The sequence below is a fragment of the Genypterus blacodes genome, unplaced genomic scaffold (assembly GCF_046128005.1).
Source record: "Genypterus blacodes isolate CSIRO-AG114 ecotype Tasmania unplaced genomic scaffold, CSIRO-AGI_Gbla_v1 ptg000063l_1, whole genome shotgun sequence".
In the NCBI taxonomy this organism is placed as follows: domain Eukaryota; kingdom Metazoa; phylum Chordata; class Actinopteri; order Ophidiiformes; family Ophidiidae; genus Genypterus; species Genypterus blacodes.
The window spans coordinates 354,905-378,035 of NW_027466875.1; the positions used below are offsets into that span (position 1 = coordinate 354,905).

The following is a 23,131-nucleotide window of genomic DNA, read 5'->3' on the forward strand; positions in this document are numbered from 1 at the left end:
GAGAGAGAGGGGGGGGGGGGGGGGAGAGGGAATTGAAAGGGAATTAATATGAAAAGAGGAAGATAGTTTATATGTGAAGACATTTGATCGGAGCACAATGCTGAGATTAAGGTGGGTTCCAATTTTGACATTTTAACACTGATAATCACTGTGTTAATGAAAGGAACTTAGTCATTAGTTAGTTGTGAGTTATGCATCTTTTCTGTCTCTTTTATACTTTATCTTGTTTCTTTCTCGACCTCTCTATTTCTCTAACTCTTCCTCACTTCTTTCATCCCTTCCCTTGTATTTCTCAACCATGTCTCCCGCACTCTGCCCACAGTGTCTTGCTTGTCCTGCTCTTCCCCTCTGACTGCTCCAAGCTGCTGGGATGGGTGGAGTCTCCGGGTTATCCCACTGGCTACATGCCCCACTCCAGTCTGAACTGGAGCAGGTGTGCCCCTAAAGGTCACGTCCTTTCCCTCAAGCTCATACACCTGAACATGGAGAATAGCAAAGACTGTGAAAATGACGCGCTGAAGGTTTGTTTCCCTCAATACAGAAGGTCAAAGGGATAAAAATCAACAACCCAGAATTAGTAAACAATGAAATGACTGTTCATTTCTGGTCGATAATAATATAATATTTTTTCCTGTCCGTTTCTAGATATTTTCAAACGGTGAAGTCATTTCTGTTCTCTGTGGCAAAACTGAATTTGAGGAGCTCCAGTCCTCTGTGAACCCTTTGCTCCTCTCCAACCCGGGCGGTTGTCTTTCACTTTCATTTCACTCTGATTACTCCAACATCAAGCGATTCACTGGCTTCAGGGGTTTTTACACCGTGCGAGGTGAGAAGCAGAGAAATACAGAGTGGATCAATCCATCTGATCCATTCCCTCTAAGTGTTATTGTGTGTTCAATTTAGCTGTCATGCATCCTAAAAGAGCTTATAATGCACCTAAAAGCACTCTCTGAATTATTGAGTTTATATTTGCTTGCATTTAATCATTATGGATACTTTTATAATCACACACACTGCAGTTTGCCACATCAAACCTGATTTACTGTCCCTCAGATTTTGATGAATGTGAGGAAGACCCAGAAACAGGATGCACCCAATTCTGTCACAACTTTATTGGAGGGTACTACTGCTCCTGTCGCCACGGCTACCACCTGGATTCTGACAACCACACATGCACAGGTACACTTTTACTTTAGGAACAGCAGACATTGTACAGTGGGGGGAGTGAGTAGAGACAGGAAGATAGGCGACCAAAGAAAGAAAAAGAAGAAGAAGAAGAAGAAAAAGAACTGAAAGATGAAGTGAAAATAGAAAGGAGGAAGAAGCAACAATTGAGAAATGTGAAATTTATTCAGTAAGTGAAACTTGGCACAGAGAGGATGATAAAGACAAAATGGACAAAGTGTCTTATAAATGTTCCATATTCTGTGTGTGTCAACGCTTTTCTCTTCGTCACAGTGAGTTGTTCTGAGGACTTCTCCGGCCTGCGTGAGGGCTCCATCTCCAGCCCATCTTGGCCCGATCCATATTCAGACAATGCCATCTGTACGTACACTCTGTCTGTGGAGGACCACCTACAGCTGGTGCTGCACTTCTCTGCAGACTTTGACGTGGAGAAATCTGGTGACCAATGCGTGGACTCACTCACAGTAAGAGGCTACATTTGTTTGTTTGTCACCCTGTCTAGACAATCTCAGCCTGTAGGTCATAAGGCCGCCATGGTGTGAACTGTGTTGTCTTGTTTCCAGGTGGAGACTCTCTCTGGGCGTGTCTGGACATTCTGTGGCAACACGGCCCCATCTCTCTTACATACTTACGCCCATCACCTCAAAATCCGCTTCACCTCAGATGGCTTTGGCTCCAATAAAGGCTTCAGCTTCCATTACACGACCAAAGGTACATCAGCATTCGCATCTGCCAAAAATGGCACACAATGACAAAAGAATATTTGATAGAAAATGTTTTGTTCAGCATAATTGTTCTTTAACTTGCAGGTACGGCCTGTGTTGGAGGGATATCCCCAAATTCCGCTATGGCTCCTCTGCAAACAGAATATCAGCCGGGTGAAACAGTGACAGTTACTTGTGATCTTGGCTATGTTGTTGATACAGTGAGTGTACAGAGAATACGTCAGAATCGTTCACCCTTAAAATGTACAGTAGATATCACAAACAGGCTTTGAGTTTGATCTGATGAGGCTCTCCGTCTGTGAAATAGACCAAGACCAAGATGGTGACAGAGTACGAAGCAACATGCCAGATAACAGGCACATGGAGCCCAGCTCACATCTGTAAAAGTGCGTCTGGCAATCAGTCATTCATTTCAATATTTTGATGTTAATTATATCAACAAGTTCACAATCGTTTTTTTGTTGGTCCTCCTTTCTAGTTTGGGATTGTGGTTCTATCAGCATCCCGATAGATGGAACTGTTCAGTTGGTCAAATCTGATGTTGAAAGCACAGAGTACGGAGCTGAGATCCAGTTTGAATGCTGTTCAAAATACTACATGCTTGAAGGCCATGGTAACTGCAGAGCAAAGTGTACATTTACTTGAATCTATTTAAATACCCCGTACTTTATCATTGAGTCCCTGATATGCTTTGTGCACTCTTCTAGATACATACATTTGTAATAGCAAAGGTTTTTGGGAATCAGTTGACGGAAAGACAGACCTGCCCAGATGCACTGCAGGTAGGGCCTTCAATGTATATCTCTGTCTTTATCTATCCTGGACTTATGCCTTTCCCTTTTGAATGTTTTAATGAACCTTTGTGTATTTCAGTGTGCGGAAAGCCGAACAACGAACTTACAAACGCAGGCCGAATTTTGGGGGGTGAGAACGCAGCGTTGAATGAAATTCCTTGGCAGCTTCTGATTAAAGACGGGATGAGAGGAGGTGCGACACTGATCAATGATCGATGGGCTGTAACAGCAGCTCATGTTGTGGAAAAGGTTGGTACAGGACCTTTAACTGTCTATGGTGGACTGATAAATGCAGCATTGTCATCAAGGCCCTCTGATGTTGATGTCCTGGAAGCTGAGAGGGTCATAATTCATCCAGACTATACAAAGGGTATTTTGGAACGCACTAACTTTGACAATGACATTGCTCTCATCAGATTTACCTCCAGAGTGAATCTTAGTCCACGCCTCCTTCCTATTTGTCTGCCAGATGCCAATAACAGCTTTGTAGAAAATGAACTAGGCTCAATTTCAGGTTGGGGACTAAAAGAAAACGATAGAATGTCACTCATGTTAAAGTATACCTCTGTGGCAGTGTATCCCCATAGACAGTGTGAGGACACGTCTGTCCTCTTTAGTGGCAGGCGTGGTGTGTTCACCAGAAACATGTTTTGTGCTGGAGCTCAGGGGAAGGACAGCTGTCGCGGGGACAGTGGGAGTCCATTTGTTTTGCCTAAGCTGGGGACTGGAAACCAACAGAGCAGAGGGCCGTATCGCTTGACAGGCATTGTCTCCTGGGGGCCGCCGTGTGGCCAGGAGGTGAGAGCTGCGGGATCCAAGGTGTACAAGGGTTACTACACCAAAGTGGAGAATTATGTCAACTGGATTCAAGAGACGATGGCAAACGCAGAGAGAGAGGCCTAAAGAGAAAGGAGAAAATCATGCAATATCTAATCAAAATCAAAATCAAAATCAATTCCATTACAAATAAAAAAAACTCTGATCACGATGAAATTTTCTTTTCCTTTAGACGTTTTGTCATTTAATCACAGCATTTGAGATCATTTGAGACATTATATTTTTGTTTCTTTTTATTCCTTTCTTGTAGAACAATTAGTGCATTGTAACAACATGTACAATTTATGTCAATACATGCATTTAAGTGTAAGTGTTAATTACAAAACAAATTAAAAGCATTCATCAAATATTTGTAGATGTCTGATTTCTTGTGTGCTTTTCGGAAAATACAAGCTGTAAGGGCTCACAATATAATTAGATACAATAACATCAATCCTGTTAGTTATTTATAACAACAGCCCTGTGAGCACTTACAGAGGGTGCATACCCCAGCCAGGGCCGAGCTTTCATCCAATAATGACTCCGCCTCCCAGTAAGGAATCAAACAGGTTACAGTCTGGAGCATGATCAGCACATTTTGCTGAAATTCATACGGCAAGTTGCGTCTTTTTTCAAATATTTCTTGTTTTTTTGTTCTTTCCTTTTCTCTTCTTCGCTGATCTGTTTTGCCCTCTTTTTCTCATTCTTTGTTCATTTTTGCCCTCTGAATTTCTCATTTCCCCATTCTGTTGTTCTATTTTTCTCTTTTTCTCTCCTTCTTTCATTCTTTTTTGCCCTCTTTTTTTCTCTAACCCTAAGTCCAGCCTTAACCCTCACCCACATCCACCACTAAAGAAGGTCTGCAAAAGCCAAAGCTCTACCAATCAAATCAAATCATGCTCCCGTTTTCATCTATTCCCTATTAAAATACACTCAAACTTCATTCAGGCCCTTTATACTTTCACAACCATCTAACTTTCAGGTACAGAAACCGTCACAGAAAAAAATTTCAGGCACGTCTTCAGCATTTGGCAAACATTTTCAGCAATTGTAATCACTTCAAATTGTCTTCAGGAAAATGCTTTTCTAGTTCATTCATGAGATACAGCACTTTTTCAATAATGTAGTCCAGCTAACCCCAAACCTGACCTGCTCAATGCTTTGACGATGTCATACTGAGCAACGTGTGAGGGGCCTTGGCAGTCAGTGGGGAAGACAACAGCTCTCTCGCTGTCTGCTCTCTCGCTCTCTCACTTTCGCACTCACTTTCGGCAAACACTTTTATACAATCCTCTATACAGTCCTTTGAGCTGTTTTAAAACACTTGGATTTGTTTTCAGAGAAATGTCTACACTTTACCAAGTTTGATAAGACCACTGATCTATTTCTCCTTCCTCTGTGTGAGGTCGTGATGCTTTACTGTCACCTAGTGGTTTGAAAAAATAAAACTGCTTGATGTCCCTTGCTACAAGATTTCAAAGATTGATAGTAAAAATGCGTCACAAAATGTTAAGATAACTTGATGACTTTATTTATATCATCTATTTCCCATATAATTCTCTCTTTAATTCTCTATTTTTTTTTACAGTTTAAACTCGGTTTTTCTACCATTCAAAGTGAAGCTGTCCTTCTGTCCTGCCAAGATCAACAAACACATTCCTGGCATTAACACACCGTTGTTACTGGAAATGACAGACTTGACATGACATTAATGTTCAACTTGAATCTGAGACATTTGTTCATTTCCAACAACAGCTCAGGTTGTGCACAGACACGTTTGTACATGTATGACAGACATGGGCTGGACACTCGGCATCATCTGGTAAGTTTGGACACATTTGGTTTGATTAAGTGTGTAAATTGTACTGACAAATTCATTTTTCTGTACTGAAATTCACAATATCATAAGTATGTAGGTGCTTCTCATTTGCGACCATTAGGATAACTGAGTGCTATATTCCGTCCACAATTGGTTTTACAGATCAGCAGTTTTCAAAATTTCGCTGACTGAACCAGTTCTCAGTGTATCTTATAGAAAGCTGGTGAATCATACGTGGTCGCTGCATTCATGGAGATTGTGTCACCTTTTGTTTGTTTGCATCAACTTTGGACCAGCAGCTGAGCACAAACAGATTGCTTGCTCTCTCTCCGTGCATATTTCAAGGTTTCTGTATGCGTCAGTGTGTGAGTGTCGGCGGCTGCCTCCCTCCCAGCCTGTGATGCACGGTGAGGTCCACTCCCCCGAGTATCCCCAGCCTTACCCTCCAAACCAGGTGGTGCGGTGGGATCTCAGCGTGCCTGTGGGCTACCAGATCCAGCTCACCTTCACACATCTGGACATTGAAGCTTCTGGGGACTGCTATTACGACGCCCTTACAGTCAGAGCCACGTTACAACGCAGTTACACAACATCTCAGACAATACATAAGAACCTGGGACTTAAATAGTTAATAGTTGACTTCAAGCTTTATTGAAAACCTGTACATTCTGATCTTTGTGAACATTTAACTACATCTCTTTCTTCCCCACCTACTTTTCCAACTTATTTTCTGATTTTCCTGTTGGATTTCCAGGTTCTCAGTGGTCAGACTATCCTGGGGAAGTTTTGTGGCCAAAAGAATTCAGCAGATGGGAATCACCCAGGCAACCAACCTATGTTGTTTCTAAGCAACAAACTCACCCTCATATTCCAATCAGATGACACCAACCCAGAGATCCACCAGAACATTGGCTTCTCCGCTCACTACCAGGCAATAGGTAGGCTTTTGATTCTGCTCTGTCACCTTCCAGTCACGACCCTAAACATTTCAATGCTAGCTGAATGTGTGTTTCATTATCAGACAAAGACGAGTGCTCAAAATCTGGAGATGGCTCAGGTCCAGTCTGCTCTCATATCTGCCTCAACACCCTCGGCTCATTCCTTTGCTCTTGTCACCATGGCTACGAGCTGCTCTCAGACAAGCACACCTGTGTCCGTGAGTACAAGTATTTAAGGATTCTTAATGTGTAGTCTAACAAAACTTTGATAGTTTCTTTGACTTCTTTGATCAATCACAATATCTGTACATAGCGACGCCAAACGCTCCCTGTGACAGAGATCACAGTTCCATCTCAATAACACTAATGTCAACAGGACCATCAACTGTCAACAACATGATTCAAAAGCTTTGCTGCCAAAATAAGCAAACTGTGGACTCCAAATGTTCAAGTTTCAACATTATGCCTCTCAATGAATCAATACTAGCTCTCAATTCTAGCCTGCAACGCTTGCAATCTGAGTATGCTTGTGTTCACTGCTTTCATGAGCTTAAACCACTACTACAGTATATGTGACATCTCCTTCCCTCTACCACTAACCTAGTGTCGTGCAGTGATGGTATATTTGATGAACCTGAAGGACATCTGTCCAGTCCAGGATATCCTAAAATCTCGCCTAATGGAATGGCTTGTCAGTACGTAATTTCCGTACAACCTGGCTTCATGGTCTCTCTCAACTTCACTGAGAACTTCCACATTGAGAATACGGTAACAGATCGAGGCCCCAGTTGTCCATACTCCTGGCTGCAGGTAAGGAGCAGGGTCATGGAATATATTTTGACAGAAAGAATTGTGAAATAATAGGAGAGCTTGAATGATATCCTGTAGAATAAGTGTAGACTGTAAGCTGTATACTACTCCTCTCCTCACAGGTGACCATCCCCAACAGAGAGCCGGAAAAGCTGTGTGGGAGAGAGAGTCCAGGTCTGATAGCAACAAACTCCAACACTGTCAAATTGGACTACCACACTGACCGGGAAGGCTTGAGTCGTGGCTGGAGCCTGGACTACAGCACACACAGTGAGGAGACAGGAGACAGAGACAGAGTGGAAGGGGGAACCACAGAAATAAGCCAATGATCATTTATCGACAACTGAAGCAATTTGATTACACGTGACTTTATGGAAAGATGTGTTGACTGCATTATCTGGTTGTTGCGTAACTGTTGACATGCTTGTGGTCTTTAATTTCTGGTTGTCCATGTTGTTTTCAGGGGTGAAGTGTCCAGATCCTAGCAGTGTGGCTAAAGGCACGATCACTCCTGTCATGGATGAATATCTCTACAGTGACTACATCTTTGTGCGCTGTAACCAAGGATACAAACTAATGACGGTTAAGTTACTGTTGTTACTTTGCCATTGCATGAATGAGAACAAGAGCGTAGTCCTCACGCTTCATTGACTGCTTGCACTCTGCATCACAGGGTGCTGTGGAGATCGAGAGTTACTCTACCTCGTGTCAAAGCAGCGGACAGTGGCACCTCCCTCTCCCAGAATGCCAAAGTACTTTACATTTCAGTTTAACTATACAAGAACACACGTTCTTTATACCTCACTGGCAAAATGCTGGTATTTTATTATTTTATTATTTATTATTTTATCTTATTCTTCTACAGTAATCGATTGTGGAGAACCTAAACCATTAAAGAATGGAGGGGTGACCTTCATCTCTGGCTCTAATAATCAGTACCGTTCTGTTATTCAGTACCACTGCAATGAACCATTCTACTCTCACGCTGGAGGAAGGAATGGTGAGTAATTTTTACATTATTATAAATCAATGTTATTATCAATGACAGTGACAAACACCCTATCTATCTATCTATCTATCTATCTATCTATCTATCTATCTATCTATCTATCTATCTATCTATCTATCTATCTATCTATCTATCTATCTATCTATCTATCTATCTATCTATCAATCAATCTATCTATCTATCTATCTATCTATCTATCTATCAATCAATCTATCTATCTATCTATCTATCTATCTATCTATCTATCTATCTATCTCAATATCTATCTATCTATCTATCTATCTATCTATCTATCTATCTATCTATCTATCTATCTATCTATCTATCTATCTATCTATCTATCTATCTATCTATCAATCAATCAATCTAACTATCTATCTATCTATCTATCTATCTATCTATCTATCTATCTATCTATCTATCTATCTATCTCAATATCTATCTATCTATCTATCTATCTATCTATCTATCTATCTATCTATCTATCTATCTATCTATCTATCTATCTATCTATCTCAATATCTATCTATCTATCTATCTATCTATCTATCTATCTATCAATCAATCTATCTATCTATCTATCTATCTATCTATCTATCTATCTATCTATCTATCTATCTCAATATCTATCTATCTATCTATCTATCTTCATCTTTCCTGTGTTTTCAGTTCGCTTGACTTGTGAAGCAGACAGACAGTGGAGATCCAATACAGATGATTTGATCAGTCCAATCTGTATACCAGGTATTAATATTCATTATACAAACATTATTAACACCCTAACTGGGGTCTTTGCCTGGAAAGGTTTGCTAGATCAAGTGTGTGCTTCTCTCTCACTCTAGTTTGTGGTCAGCCGACAGAACAAATCACAGGTTTTGGCAGGATCATTGGAGGCAATGTCGCTCCAAATGGCACCATCCCCTGGCAAGTGTTACTGGCTGTAAATGGAAGAGGGGGGGGCATGGTGATTGCAGACCGCTGGATTTTAACAGCAGCTCATGTAGTCAAAGGAATAAGTCATGGGTCAGATGGCATAAACGTGAGTAGTTGCAGTAGTAGTAGTAGTAGTATATCATACAATAGGCGTTCTCTTTATGTATAGTGTTTTGAGTGGACATGTCATTGTTTGCAGATGTACATTGGAATTTACGATGCTGAAGCCCTGAAAGACCCTGTGTATGCTGACTCAATCCATGTTCACCCTGGATACAACAACCCCAATTTTTTAAACTACAACAACGACATCGCCTTGATCAAACTGCAAAACCCAATCACCTTCAGCTCATCAGTCATGCCCATATGTTTGCCAGCACAGGATGCTACATACATTGCTGGTGACATGGGGTAATTATTGTTATGATTATGGTTCTGATTTACATTTTTGTTTTGATTTCATCCAAAACTATCTCTCATACATCTTCTTTCCTTCTTTTTTCCAGTATGGTGTCAGGTTTTGGCCTTAGACAAGATGAGAATAAGAATCTGTTAGCTACAAATAAGCTGAATTATGTGCGCATCCCTGTGGTGGCACCGGACACATGCAGCGCTTCGTTCAGAGAGCTGATGACAAGTAGCACGAAACGTATGCCAAGTCTGTCAGCCAACATGTTCTGTGCTGGACTGCCTGAAGGTAAGAAGGACTCTTGCCAAGGAGACAGTGGAGGCCCTTATTCCCTGAAGGACAATGGCCGGATCTGGGCTGCAGGTATCGTCAGCTGGGGGTTTGACTGCGGAGCTAGAGGCTCATATGGAGTCTATACCAAAGTTGCAAACTACCGAAACTGGATTGATGCGACCATGCTGGAGAACTGAATTTGCAGTATTTCATCACACTCTAATGATGATTAGATAAGATACAACCAAAGCCTTTTCTTTTCTGCAGTGTTCATTGCATGTGTCAAAAGAAAAGTAATCTTTCATTTGCCAATAAAATTGTCAAAGTATGATCACACAACTGCTTCTGTGTGGTGCTGTTGCTTTAAATGTGAGTGCAATGTTTCACCCTATGCTCCCTACAGGGTCCATGCTGCTTTTGCCATTGTGTACTCAATATTAGAAGTGCTATGTGCATTTTTGCCACAAAATCCAGGTTGTAGTTTGTGAAAGTATTGCTATCACATAATATCTTTGTACAACTCAAGCACTGGTTTAGAAAACCATTACTATGTTGAGTGATCGCTGCTCCTTTGGTTATTGGGTCATTGTTTGCTCTTTCTTTGTTTACACCAACTTTTGCCCAGAAGGCATAAACTGATAAACAAATCAAATTCTCTCTCTGGCTCTAGACTTTTTCAGGTTTCTGCATATGTCAGAGTGTTAGTGGCTGGCTTGCCCGGAGTGTGTAATGAATGGACAGGTCCAGTCCTCCCAGTATTCCCAGCCTTGTTCTGCCAACCAGGAAGGTTGATGGTACCTTAGAGCGTCTGAAGGCTACCAGGTCCACCTCACCTTTACACACCCGGACATTAAGCAGTCTTCAGGCTGCTTCGCCGACTCCCTAACAGTCAGAACAATACATCAAATATTATAGATATGCAAAGCAACAGACAATGTTATAGTTTTTGAGTCATAAAGAATCGGATATCTCACATTTAGGCTTATAGAAGTATGAAAACAAGGATATGATTTGTAGGAGATAATACGGTGAGAGAAATATTTGTAAAATAATTGAAATGGACGAAGGACTGTTTTTAATCTACTTCTATTAGATAATTGGGCAGAGAAATAAGACAAAACTCATTCAATCACAAATTTGCATTTCAGTCTTAACAGGTTAAATGAGAGACTATGGATACATTGGGCCTTCAGTGAATTACCTTTATTCTGAACAATTGTTGTGTTGTAAGAACAACAACAACTGCATAAATGCAACTGCATAAATGTAGATATGCATCAGGAGGGTAATATTTGGTTCTTGCTTCCATTTCTCCACACGTTTGACATTGGACCGTCTGGGTGAGAGACATTTCAGCTACGACAGCAGATCAGTTCACAGTCAGACGAACCTCTCCCAGACATGGGCTGGAACTATCGTATCATCTGGTAAGATTGGACATCAACATGTATGTGGTGCTATTTTTGTGATCAATTTCTTTCTCTTTTTTTAATGCATCTGCTTTTGGGTGGACCTACTTATTAGATGCAATTCCATGACTCTGTCTACTCTATTGTACCCACTGTATACTGTCTTCAACCAATTTTCAGATGTTTTTTTTATGTTGGCTGAAGTATTCCTTTTTTAGACAACAAATTCTTGTTAAAACTCAACTTCAAATAAATGCTGATCTCTTCTTCTCTCTGGTTTTCAGTGAGCGTCACCTGTGAAGCAGATGGAAAGTGGAGCTCTAGCGATGATGTTGTGCTCACACCAGCATGTATACCAGCTATTGTTGTGACAGTTAATAACATATTTAGCCAATTTTGTTGTTCCAGCGAAATTAAACAGATGTTAAAAAAAGAAGCTTTGATGGTTGAAGAGTGCCTTTGTTAAGTCTGAAAAAGGGACCTCCAAACTGTTTTCACAAGAGTTACATGACCCCGAGGGAGCCAAGGATGCTCCCAAAGCCCAGGGAGCTGCAGGCCTCATGGAAGCAGAATGATGTAATGTAGTTACTTTGGGCAGTGGTGAAGTGTGAGTCAGACCTTCAGGCCTCAATCCTCTGCATGTCAGAACAACATGACAGGAAGCAGGATTGTACAGATTCACATACATGATCTGGTCCTTCAAACAAGCTGTACATCACTTCAACATTCATCTTTTATCTGAATTCCTTGAGTCTATCCACATTCAATCATATTGGTGACTATGATCCACCATGACTTAATTTGTTACTCATTTTCTTCCTCAATCAACTTCAATCCTTCCCTCAGAATTCATGCTCCTTTTGTCACTTTTTGCTTTTTAATCTCAAGCATTTTCTCCACAAAATGTGCTTCTTTTAGCCCGCAATTTTCTTCCTGTCACAAAACGTTCTTCAACAACACTGAACTTTGTTTGCCAAGACAAACAAAATTTGACTCGTTGCCCCATGTTGCTAAACACTGCAACAGCCTGTTTGATATTACTGGACTGTCTGAGTGAGAGACATTTCAGCTACGACAGCAGATCAGTTCACACTCAGACGAACCTCTCCTAGACATGGACTGGAACTACTGTATCATCTGGTAAGATTTGACAGCAACATGTGTGTGTATGTGGTGCCAAAGTATTATTGGGATCATTTTCAGAGGGTCTTTAATCTTGGGTGAATTCTTATTTTTTCAGTGTCCCATATAGAAAACCATGGCTATGTTAGTTGGTCACTGCCCTTATGCTTATTGGGTCATTGTTTGCTTTCCTCTCTGTTTACACCAACTTTGGACCAGAAGCACTGCTGAGCGCAAACTGATAAACAAATCGAATTTTCTCTGTCTTTGTACATTTCCAGGTTTCTGTATGTGTCAGAGTATTGGTGGCTGGTTGGAGGTGTTTGGTCGTGGGAGGGTCGCCCCGAGTCTGGAATGACTGCACAGATCAAATCCCGCCAGTATCCCGAGCCTTATCCTCCCAACCTGTCAGAGCAATGGGAGCTCAAGGCAGCTAAAGGCCACCGGATCCAGCTCACCTTTACACACCTGGACATGATGGATTCTTCAAGCTGCTTCCTCGACTCCCTAACAGTCAGAACCATAGCAAAATTTCAAATGATATGATCTACACAACAATAGAGTAGTGTTGTCGTGCTTGAATCTGGAATTTTAGTTTAGAAATCTGTTGGAGGAACCTAGAGAAAAACAAAAGTTTCTTCCGTGCCTCACAGTTCAGGAGTTATAAGTCAGAAATTCAACAAACTTCCTGCTAACTAACTGACAAACAACTTTGTGAGATCCTGATGTGTTGTTGTTTCAGGTTCTTTATGAAAATAGGGTTCTGCAAAAGTTTTGTGGCCAGGAGAATTCCTCCAGTCATCCTGGCAAAGATCCCATCCTGTATCCAGGCAACAGACTTACCCTCCTATTCCAAGCAAATCGTTCTCCTTCAGACCTTCACCAGTATGCTGGCTTCTCTGCAGACTACAAGCATATAAGTAACATTTTCTTTTTTCCTTTCTTCTCTCAACACAATTTTATAATAAAAAAAACACAACTTAAGTTCTATTCCAGGTGGCCAATCCCTTCTGCATTTGTCATGATCATATAACAAGCCAATATATTTCCATTGACTCATTGGCAAAATGTTGATATACCATTGTCTTGCATTTCTACAGTAATTGATTGTGGAGAACGGCCACACTTAATGGAGGGAAGCATAACCTTGATTTCTGGCACAGGGAATCAATACGGTACTGTTCTTGAGTACAGCTGTGATCTTTACCACTATCCTCATAAGGGAAGAAATGGTGAGACGTCTGAATTTCTATTAACAAAAATATGAATATGAACAATATCACATGTGATTATATGAATGTTGAAATTCTGGTTGAACCTCAACTTCAAACAAATGCTGATCTCTTCTCCGCACTGGTTTTCAGTGACCGTCACCTGTGAAGAAGATGGAATGTGGAGAACCAGCTGTGATGTTATGAGGTCTGCGACATGTGTGCCAGGTATTGTTGTGACAGCTAATGCCATATTTTGAAAATTGCAATTTGTTGTTACTGCAAAATCGAGCCTGTTCTTCAGTGAACCCACATATTCTCACACAAGCTTGCATGTTTCCCCTCCAGGTTGTGGTCGGACGAAACATTACCACTTCGGCAGTCGCCATTGCGATAATGATCACTATCGGCGGGTTAAGAGGATCGTTGGAGGCAGTGATGCTCCAGCTGATAGTATCCCCTGGCAAGTGTTATTGGGCCCACATCAAAAGGGGGGAGGCATGGTGATTACAGACCGCTGGATTTTGACTGCAGCACATCAAGTAACAAATGGTGGGAACCAAGTGTCAAATAACTCATTACAGGTAAGCTGGACAATGGTTCCTGACCCTGGTCCTCAAGTACCCCAGCACTGCATATTGTCAATCTCCCAGCTCAACCCACACCTGATCTGGTAAATCAGGGGTTAACCAGCCAAAATCTGGGAGGCACCAATTTCTGATCAAGTGAACACACCACGTGTAGCCAATCAGGTGTGTGTAACAGGGAGAAATGGAAAACATGCAGTGCTGGGGATCTCAGGGGCCAGCGGTAGGCTACAACACAGGCGGTGTTATCTGAGCCTGCTGCTTACATATTTAATTTGCATTTTACTGTTTGTTTTTACAGATGTACGTGGGAATTACCAATATTAGACCCATGAGTGTCTCCAGTGTGTACGCTGCCTCAATCCATGTCCATCCTGAATACAACAATATCGTTGACTACAACAACGACATCGCCTTGATCAAACTGCAAAACCCCATCACGTTCAACTCATCAATCAAGCCGATAAGTTTGCCATCAGAGAATGCTACATACAACGCTGGGATGATGGGGTACAATCAGAAACCAGTGATTTCAATCCATAATGATTATATATTAGTTTATACAGCAATATATTAATATATCCATTTGATTCATATGGAACCTTTGATACACTTCAAGCCTTTAACGAGTCCTATTTATTCTTCTATTCACTGATCAATCTCTCTCTCTCTCTTTTCCCAGTCTGGTTTCAGGCTTTGGTCTTTTGGAAACGCGGGGACCTCCATCTTCAAACCTGAAGTATGTGAGAGTCCCCCTTGTGAGCCAGGAGACATGCAACAATGCATACGGTAATGCTCTAACCGACAACATGTTCTGTGCTGGAGTGCCTGAAGGTGGGAAGGATGCCTGTGGCGGTGATGGTGGAAGTGCCCTTGCCCTGGAAACTGATGGTCAGTTCTGGGCTGCAGGGATTGTCAGCTGGGGGTCTGGCTGTGGAAAGCCAGACTCATATGGAGTCTATACCAAAATTGCAAACTACCTGGACTGGATCAAGAAAACCATGAAGGAGAACTGACTTTAGAGTACTTCATCACAAGTTAATGACAGCTAGATGAACAAAACAATTATAAAAGGCTTGGAATAAAACATTGCTTGTATCTTTACATAAAGCAAATAGCTATATATCACTTTACACTGTCACTTGACAAATAAAGTAAGTTTTATAGCCTACTATGTTGTTAACCTCTAAATTATGTCTCCATTACCTTAGAAAAGAATCTTGTGCATATGCACTTTTGTAGAAGTCTATCATGAAATGGTTTCATGAAGGATCTCAGGTTGTGGAGATGTCTCCTATAAATAAACACAATCTCTGAGGATGCTCTCAGAGCCAAGGGAGCTGGAGGCCTCATGGTAGCAGAGGTGAATTGTGACAGCGAGACCTACAGGCCTCAATCCGGGACAACAATGAAAGGACAATATGAACAGGAAGCAGGATTGTACAGAGCTATACTAACAAACACGCTGTACCTCACTTCAGTATTAAACTGTGAAAAGTTGATTCATTCAATATTACTATAAATAACTACATCTAAATGTTAAAAACATCAACGATGCTTTTAACATTGCTTCATGTTGTTGACGGCAACAACTGAGTATAACAACAAACATCTTTTAATATAAGCCCAGGGGGTCTCTAGACCTGCTGGCCAGGCCCTCTTTGTGGGCTTCCTTTCTGTCTGTAGTGGCAGAAGGTGTTGGTGTCGAGCTCTCCTTCATTACGCACAGACTCAGCAAAATGGGAAATTCAATCTTTTGCTCCCTTTATTTAAGTTTAAGTTTAAGTTTATTGAAGTTAAGCACTTTATTTGAACATGCACAATTTTCAAATTTTATTTATTTATTTCATACTTTACCCTGATTGGAACGTGTATAAAAAAACAGAATCTGACAATTTGCTTTCAGGTACATTTTTAGTTTAAAACGGAATTACGGAAACAAAATAAGCGGAACACATATTTTTTACCAACAGATGTGTCTACATTTTACCCAATATTATTGCAATCGTCAGCTATTAAGATACGTCGTTTTAAAAATTACGAATTCATTTATAAGGTGAGATGATTTGCACTCGTGATCCTTTAAACAGAGTCGTTGTTCTCCTTTGCTTTCACTTTTGCTTTGCAGCCTCCGTACACACACACGCACACACACTGCGCATTCTCCGACAGGCAGGTACAGACGCAGTCGCACTTTAACTTGAACTGTTAACTAATACAAAGATGATGTTTGTTGTACAGCTGTTGTGCAGATGTACATTGCGTTGAAGTTCAAATGAACATAACGCAGTTGTTAATGGAAACACGGTGAACTGCTGTTAGCTGTTCAAATCAAAAGTGAAAGTGCTATTTGATGTCATTTTCCATCTTGCTCCGCACTTTAAAAGAAGCAACAGACTCCAAGATGACCCTTGGAGTGATACTGTTTGGATACTTCGTGACATTCGTTTCTGGTGAGAGTTTTATGTGTGAAAGATGTATCCATATATGATTTAATAAATACAGTCATGACCTGCACTAAGTCAGTCTTTCAGTTAAAGTATGTTTCACTTTCACACAGTCTTCACACACTCTGCTGATAACTGCATGATATGAACACTAGTTTATGTTAGAAGTGGGTGAAGCCCTCTGGATTGTTTAGGTACATGTGTATGTGTGACGTGTGTCATTCCCTGCATGTTTCCTGTTGTCATGTGCGTGTTGTTGCTCAGCTGAGGGGGTTGCAGACGTGGTGCTGTCCTGCGCGCTGCTGGACGAGGGTGGACTCAGTGGAATGGCAGGCGGCGCTCTCTTCACGCGCACTCAAGCCACTCTTGTTTTAAGAGATGTAGCAGTGAGTTCAGACCAAACCGAGGAAACACTCACTCCCTTCATTCCGCCGTCTGTCCCTGATCCAGACTTCATCCTTCTGGAGGTCAAAGGTTTGCTCTGCTTTAGTATGAAGTCTGGATAAATGTAAGCACAAACCATGATGACCCATTTGGTGCTCCTCCCTCTCTCTCTCCTCTCTCTGATGATCTCAGTGTCATCACCTGAGATCCCCAACGCAGAGATGTTGCTCCATGCTGACTGCAATGAGCAGGAAGTGATGTGTGAAATAAGCCGTTACTTCCCGCGTGGCTCCCAGGAGACACCAGGACCAGCCTACTTCATGGTGTCCATTAGTGTGGAGGGAGAAGAGTTCAGCACTGCACTGATCTTGCAGACATTGCCGGTGGAGAAGAATCATTCAGGGGGAGAAACTCTGATCCAGAACAAACTGGGTCTGCCTCTTAGCCAGTCAGGATCAGTGCTGACTGAGGGTGAGATCTAAAACTTAGTATTCCTCAAATTTACATTTGTTTTGTTGTTACATTGTTTCACTTTTTGTTTCTCCACTATGTTCTGTACATTATTCACAACATGCACATACAATGACAAAATGCTTTTTATTTTTAATCATTTCTACCTCAAATTTTAGTTTGAAAACTGATCAATTTTTTAATCTAATCTCAACAGAAACGTAATAATTACTTCTTTACTATTGTCACCTTACAAGTAGTCAGAAATGAATAAAAGCTGTCTGAAAACTAGTAACATTTTGCTGAAGTTTAAGTTTGTCAATCTGTTGTCTTTGCTTTCTTGCCCATCAGTTGCATTCCTGGTATTTTCTGGTGTTAAGTCTGTTTCTGGCCCTCTGAGAAGTGATGTCCTCCTCAACTGTGGCTTCAGACAGCAGGAAATGCCCTCAACGCAGGAAGTGGTCATTGAATGGCGACGGCAGCACAGAGGACAGGGACAGAAGGTGCTTGAGATGAAGACCAGGCTGGATGATGCAGAGGGCAGCACGCTGGGTGAGGGCTCTGCATACATATTGTGACCCAGGAAATGGCCTTCAAATGTGTTCCTGTTGACTTTTCTCATATGGCGTGAATATCTGATTGATCACTATACCTGTCTGCGTCCCCCATTGGTTTTCTTATCTCGTAGTTTATCTGTAAGGGACCATGTACAATTATAAACATAAATGTTGCCATTAGGTCTCTTGGAGCTCATTTTCATCTGCAGTGCTTTGTCATGTGTCTGTCCCCAGTGCATACTGAGAGGCCAGGCTCAGCCATGGATGTCCCCCTGGTGGCCAGTGAGAATAATGCCTCGATGAGTCTGACCAAGCTTCGTATCTCAGATGAGGGGACGTACATCTGCACAGTCAGCATCGGCCTTTTCCACGCCCAGCAGGTCATTCAGCTCCATATTACTCGTAGGTTTCACCGTCATCTGATCTCACACCACGTCATGTATTGTCGGTTTGACTTATTAGACTGATTTACCAGGTGGTGTAGCTGGTTGTTCCTTTCCAATGAGTCAGTTTCTGTTTGTTTCAGAGCCGCCTCATGTCTCTCTGTCAGAGCAGAAGTTGGTTTTGAACACAAAGACTCCGCAGATGCTGAGCTGCCACTGCAGTAAATATTACCCACTGGACGCTCAGGTGTGTAGCTGCTGTGCTTTGAGCTGTTTTGTCATCCTGTCAGTCTGAGGGAGCATCATGGCCAGAAATGTTTGGAAATATCACAGATTTAAACTCGTCATATCAGCAGATGTGGCATTATCGCACATGGCCCCCACTCTTGTCTGTGTTTTAGATGGAGTGGTTGTCCTCCTCTACAGGAGAGACAGAGCCTACAGTCCTCCCACATCAAGGTTCTCTCACCAGCCATCGACTGCACGGTGACGGGACTTACTCCCTGACCTCTCATCTCCCGCTGCCCTCCAGTATCACAGCTGGAACCACTATCACCTGCAGGGTGTCACATGCAGCCCTGAGCTCTCCTCTTTCTGTCAGCGTGCTGGTGGAACATCCTGAGCCAGGTATTCAATCGTTCCACGGTTGTTCATTTATGTGCAGCTTGTGTTTGATGTCAGATCTTCAGCTCTTAACTGCCCCCTTTGTGTTTCACTCAACAGATTCCTATTGGTTCTTTGTGGGGCTCCTGGTCATCACCGTACTTTTCTTCTACCAGGTGATGAGATAGATGAACAGCGGGTTTTTTAGCCACAGAAAAGTCTGAATTTGTATCTGTCTAACTACTGAACTGGAAAAGATAAATGTGTGAAGAAGAAGAAAATGCTGTAAATGTTTGTTTTTATGCATATGTAAGATCCACTCATTCAAAGCCAAATTTGAAGAAACGGGTAATAATTAGCAGAGAGCACCATTAGAATTCCAAGCATTTAATGTAAACAAGCAAGTTTGCATGTCCCCAAATGTTTCAAAATATTGGAAAGTCAATTCTTCAGACACCAGACTTTAAAAGTCATGAAAATGTTTTATATTTCAGTGTAAGTAGCAACATAAACATTTGATTGAATCCTGTTTCTATTTGTAAGAACTACTTGAAGTCAACAGCAGCAAAATATGAAATCCTATGTGAGGTTGTAAAATTGACACCATTTGTACATGGACATACAACATACACCAATTGTCATCCTCATCCTGGTTCTATGTGCCTGCTATTCTTGCACATACTATATTTTACAAAGCCAAACCTGCAGAGAGAAATCAGCTAGAACTTTGTTGCACAATTTGTCTACAAATGTGTCTGAATTTCTTCCATTCTTTGATATCTGCAGACATTCTGATAAGACACATTGCTCTCTGTGTATTTAAAGGTTGTTTTTATCTTTGGTTGCTCTCATTTGGCAGTGATGAGTGTCATTATGGGACGATATTTATTTTGTTGTGGTAGTAATGGTAGTCTTTCAGTAATTGAAGTTTGGGACATTTTGTAATTGTACTGTGTGAGGCTTAATGTGATTGTTCTTATTTAAATATCTGTATATTTAGCTGAATGTCATTTGGAGCAGTAATGCACATAAAGTACATTTACTCATCTCCTCAAAATTTGACATGAGACTGTATGACAACCAACACATTAAAATCTGTATATCAAGTTACTTGTGATGTGGTTATCTGCTGTGTTCTTATAAAATGTGCTGTAGACAAATCACTGGTTTACATTTCAAGATGGGTGTTTCGTGGCTTACATGCTCTGAATTACACACGCATCATCGTCATGTATATCCTAGTACACTTGTGAATAAGGAAAAATGTCTGACGCATCAAAAGATCTGCACCGGCCTGTGTAGAGAGCAGAACAGCAATCTCAACACACAGTTCTGTTGATGGTTTCTTTATTGGCATCAGCAAAAGTGGTAAGCATGCATTTTGAACATTTTTCACAAATCCATTTGCATCTCTCGCCACATTTTCAGGATGTAAATCACAAAACACGATCTGGAATTTCATTACCTACAAGGACATGACCTAATAATATTGCTGCACAATATCATTAGGTCATTTGGATGAATCACTATCATTATGTGTAAATGACATTTACACATAAGGTTAATCATATTTTTTTCACATTTTTAGCAACTCTAACTCATTCTGAAGAGAGGAAAAGTAGATTTTCAGTTCTAACCAACAACCCCCCAAAAAACCTGAAAGAATTTATAAACACATTTTCAGGAGCCTAATCTGACAGAGGTGTACTATGCTTCTACTCATACGGGACTACATGATTTTACCAGTGCACTACAGTAGCATTTGTTGTTTTCTGTATATAAGTTTTCTCTCAAAAGCAAATGAATTCAACAAATTTCTGGACTCAAACTTGAGCATCATTGCATTGCATAAGCAGTAACTATCATGACGAGAGATACATTATACACAGGTCCTTTAAACCACTCACAAAAGAAAATGTACAATCGGCAGTTAGATTCAGAAATGGCAGATACACAGGTCATACAAATAGGCAAAACTATGGACACCGTTTGCCATGCAAGTTAGAAACAAACCTCTCATAATGGCCTTTACCGCTTTACTGAGCGTCTCTGTAAATGTGGTGATTTGGAAACCGACCGGTGGGTGCAGGTTTCCGCATCATTCCTTTATAATTGTTCTTCTTTTTTTTATAGCTTTAATCAAACTATCAAATGCTGCTCTCAGAACAAACCTGTTTAAAATGTGACGCGACACATTCATGTATGGCTGTGACTGTCAGAGCTCAGAGAGTCCTTCCTCTGGCTCTGAGCAGCCAGTTCATGTACACAGAAGATTGTCTGTTAGTGTGTGTCTGTGTGTGTGTGTTTCTCACTGTGCATAATACTACGCCACTAAGCATGCTACTGCCTGTGGTACAAAAACCCAGGTACAAATGAAGTGAGGTCATACAACTACTTTATCGATAATTTCCTATGGGTCCACAATTAGATTTCACTGATGTGTATGGGACAAATGTTGTAATGCTCCAACTATCTTTCCCTAGATCCCACCTTCCTTCCCTTCTACTCTCACTGTGTCTGTCTACTTTTCATCTCTCTCTCTCGTTTGCCACCCTCATCATCCTCGTCATCATCACTCACCTTTGCAGAAATAAGAGACAAAGTGGGAGAAAGTTATGCAGGAAAGGACGAGAGCAAATTATTAATAAAGCTACACTGTTTGGATCACAAATACACATACGCATACAACTAAAATGATCATAATCTTTAGTCTTACTATGACCTTGTATAAGTATTAGTAATGACTGAAGCAGTTGTGGCAGGAGTATGTCAGTTAGGCAATTTACAAAGGTACGACTCTCAAAAAAGGGGATATGAACGAGCTTTGGCGTATCTGGAATAGAAAGGACTGCAATCTTATTCAATCTCCCAGCACACATGTATTTGTCATCCAGTGCTTTTGTATGTTCCCTCCATCTCAATCGCCTTAGCCCTGTGTGTTGCTGCTGTGTCACGGGGATATTCTCTCCCCCTCCTTCCCCTTCTTCCTTCCAGTTTCCCTTAGTGCCTCAATAATACATGAGGTGCAGAGACAGCAGAGGGTGAGACTTCAGGCCAAAACAGTGGAAGAAAGAGAAGTGAACAAGAAGGGAGGGAAAGGGGGGACAAAGAGAGCAGAGACACCTAAACATTACTATCACGTATAAGTGCAATGATGGTTTGATGGAAGACTGTGAAGAGAGGGAAGAGAGGACAGATAAACGGGGAGGAGTGGAGCTTGGGTTTCTTTTTTTTTTCCCTCTTCCCTCTCATATCATTCTTAAGTCCATATCCTTCTGTATTGATGCGCTCAGTAGAAGAAGTACACTGGTGGGGAGAGAGAGAGAGAGAGAGAGAGAGAGAGAGAGAGAGAGAGAGAGAGAGAGAGAGAGAGAGAGAGAGAGAGAGAGAGAGAGAGAGCGTCATTAGTCTAATGGATCCGGCAATGCATGTGACAAACCAAATACAGGACACTCAGCTGAGCTCTCTGTTGTGTCGCTCTATCTTTGTTTCTTAATGTAGAACAGGTAAAATAGATATTATATCAATAATTTACTGTAATAAGTAGTTGTAAATAATTGAAAGTGAAGGCAGCAGGCAGACCAGACATCAGCTTGTTAGAGCAGAAATGCAAATATTCAGCCTCTCTGTATGCTGTTTTATTAGATCAATATATGAACCTGTACATTAACCTGTAAGGGCTACATCAACTGATTCATATTTGTATTGGGAAACTGTTGTCTACTCACAGAATATTATTCCAACCACAATGACGCCAATGATCCCCATCATGATCATCATCTGAAAGGAGAAGAAGTGTTATATTACATTTATCTGATGATGGTGGAATTTAGACACACATGCACTTAGCATGCAACTAACATGAGCTCATTAAGCATCAAACACAATCAAATCCAGACAAAACAGTTCAGGGGTTTAGAATCCTTTGCATTTGCATTGCTGTATAGATGCACTCTTTTATTAAAATGATTGTTATTTCTGAGTTGGCAGTGAAAACTCTTATCCCCGTTCCCCCTGGAGCATGTGTGAAATCGTCCATGGCTGCTCATTAACAGATTAGCGGGTGCAGAGCAGTGTGATGGCGTCCGCAGCACAGACGCTGTGTTTTCGCCTCAGCGCATCACAGCTCGGCACAGTTGGACACATTGAAATATCAGAGCTGCAGATTTGTTTCACACTTACACTTTAGAATCTGTTATTGGTTAGACTAGAATATGTTTTCTCTCAGTGAGAACAATGTGCCTAACGCGCCCACACTAACTTGCCC

At 41.3% G+C, this 23,131-nt stretch overlaps 2 protein-coding genes across 3 annotated transcripts; both read left to right on the forward strand.

Annotated features, from left to right (window-relative positions):
* Positions 1-19: 19 nt before the first annotated feature.
* On the forward strand, positions 20-15,542 carry c1s.2 (complement component 1, s subcomponent .2). Its single transcript, XM_076154626.1, has 32 exons — positions 20-111; positions 323-521; positions 646-826; positions 1,054-1,179; positions 1,459-1,649; positions 1,749-1,896; positions 1,995-2,110; positions 2,218-2,296; positions 2,389-2,523; positions 2,618-2,692; positions 2,784-3,604; positions 5,251-5,342; positions 5,685-5,898; positions 6,094-6,277; positions 6,361-6,495; positions 6,882-7,087; positions 7,210-7,357; positions 7,551-7,669; positions 7,761-7,839; positions 7,953-8,087; positions 8,766-8,840; positions 8,939-9,135; positions 9,229-9,440; positions 9,536-9,906; positions 12,175-12,286; positions 12,524-12,755; positions 12,985-13,162; positions 13,343-13,474; positions 13,607-13,681; positions 13,802-14,037; positions 14,342-14,550; positions 14,723-15,542. The coding sequence occupies exons 1-32, from the start codon at positions 98-100 to the stop codon at positions 15,054-15,056; spliced, it is 5,760 nt and encodes a 1,919-aa protein (XP_076010741.1). The 5' UTR covers positions 20-97; the 3' UTR covers positions 15,057-15,542.
* Positions 15,543-16,149: 607 nt separating this feature from the next.
* On the forward strand, positions 16,150-19,974 carry tapbpl (TAP binding protein like). 2 transcript variants are annotated; one of them, XM_076154816.1, is made up of 9 exons: positions 16,150-16,216; positions 16,428-16,493; positions 16,752-16,961; positions 17,064-17,342; positions 17,673-17,873; positions 18,113-18,280; positions 18,405-18,508; positions 18,663-18,888; positions 18,985-19,974. In XM_076154816.1, the coding sequence occupies exons 2-9, from the start codon at positions 16,445-16,447 to the stop codon at positions 19,050-19,052; spliced, it is 1,305 nt and encodes a 434-aa protein (XP_076010931.1). In that variant the 5' UTR covers positions 16,150-16,216; positions 16,428-16,444; the 3' UTR covers positions 19,053-19,974. The 2 variants fall into 2 exon arrangements, with proteins under 2 accessions (XP_076010931.1, XP_076010930.1); XM_076154815.1 differs by having other exon boundaries at positions 16,154-16,493.
* Positions 19,975-23,131: the final 3,157 nt, after the last annotated feature.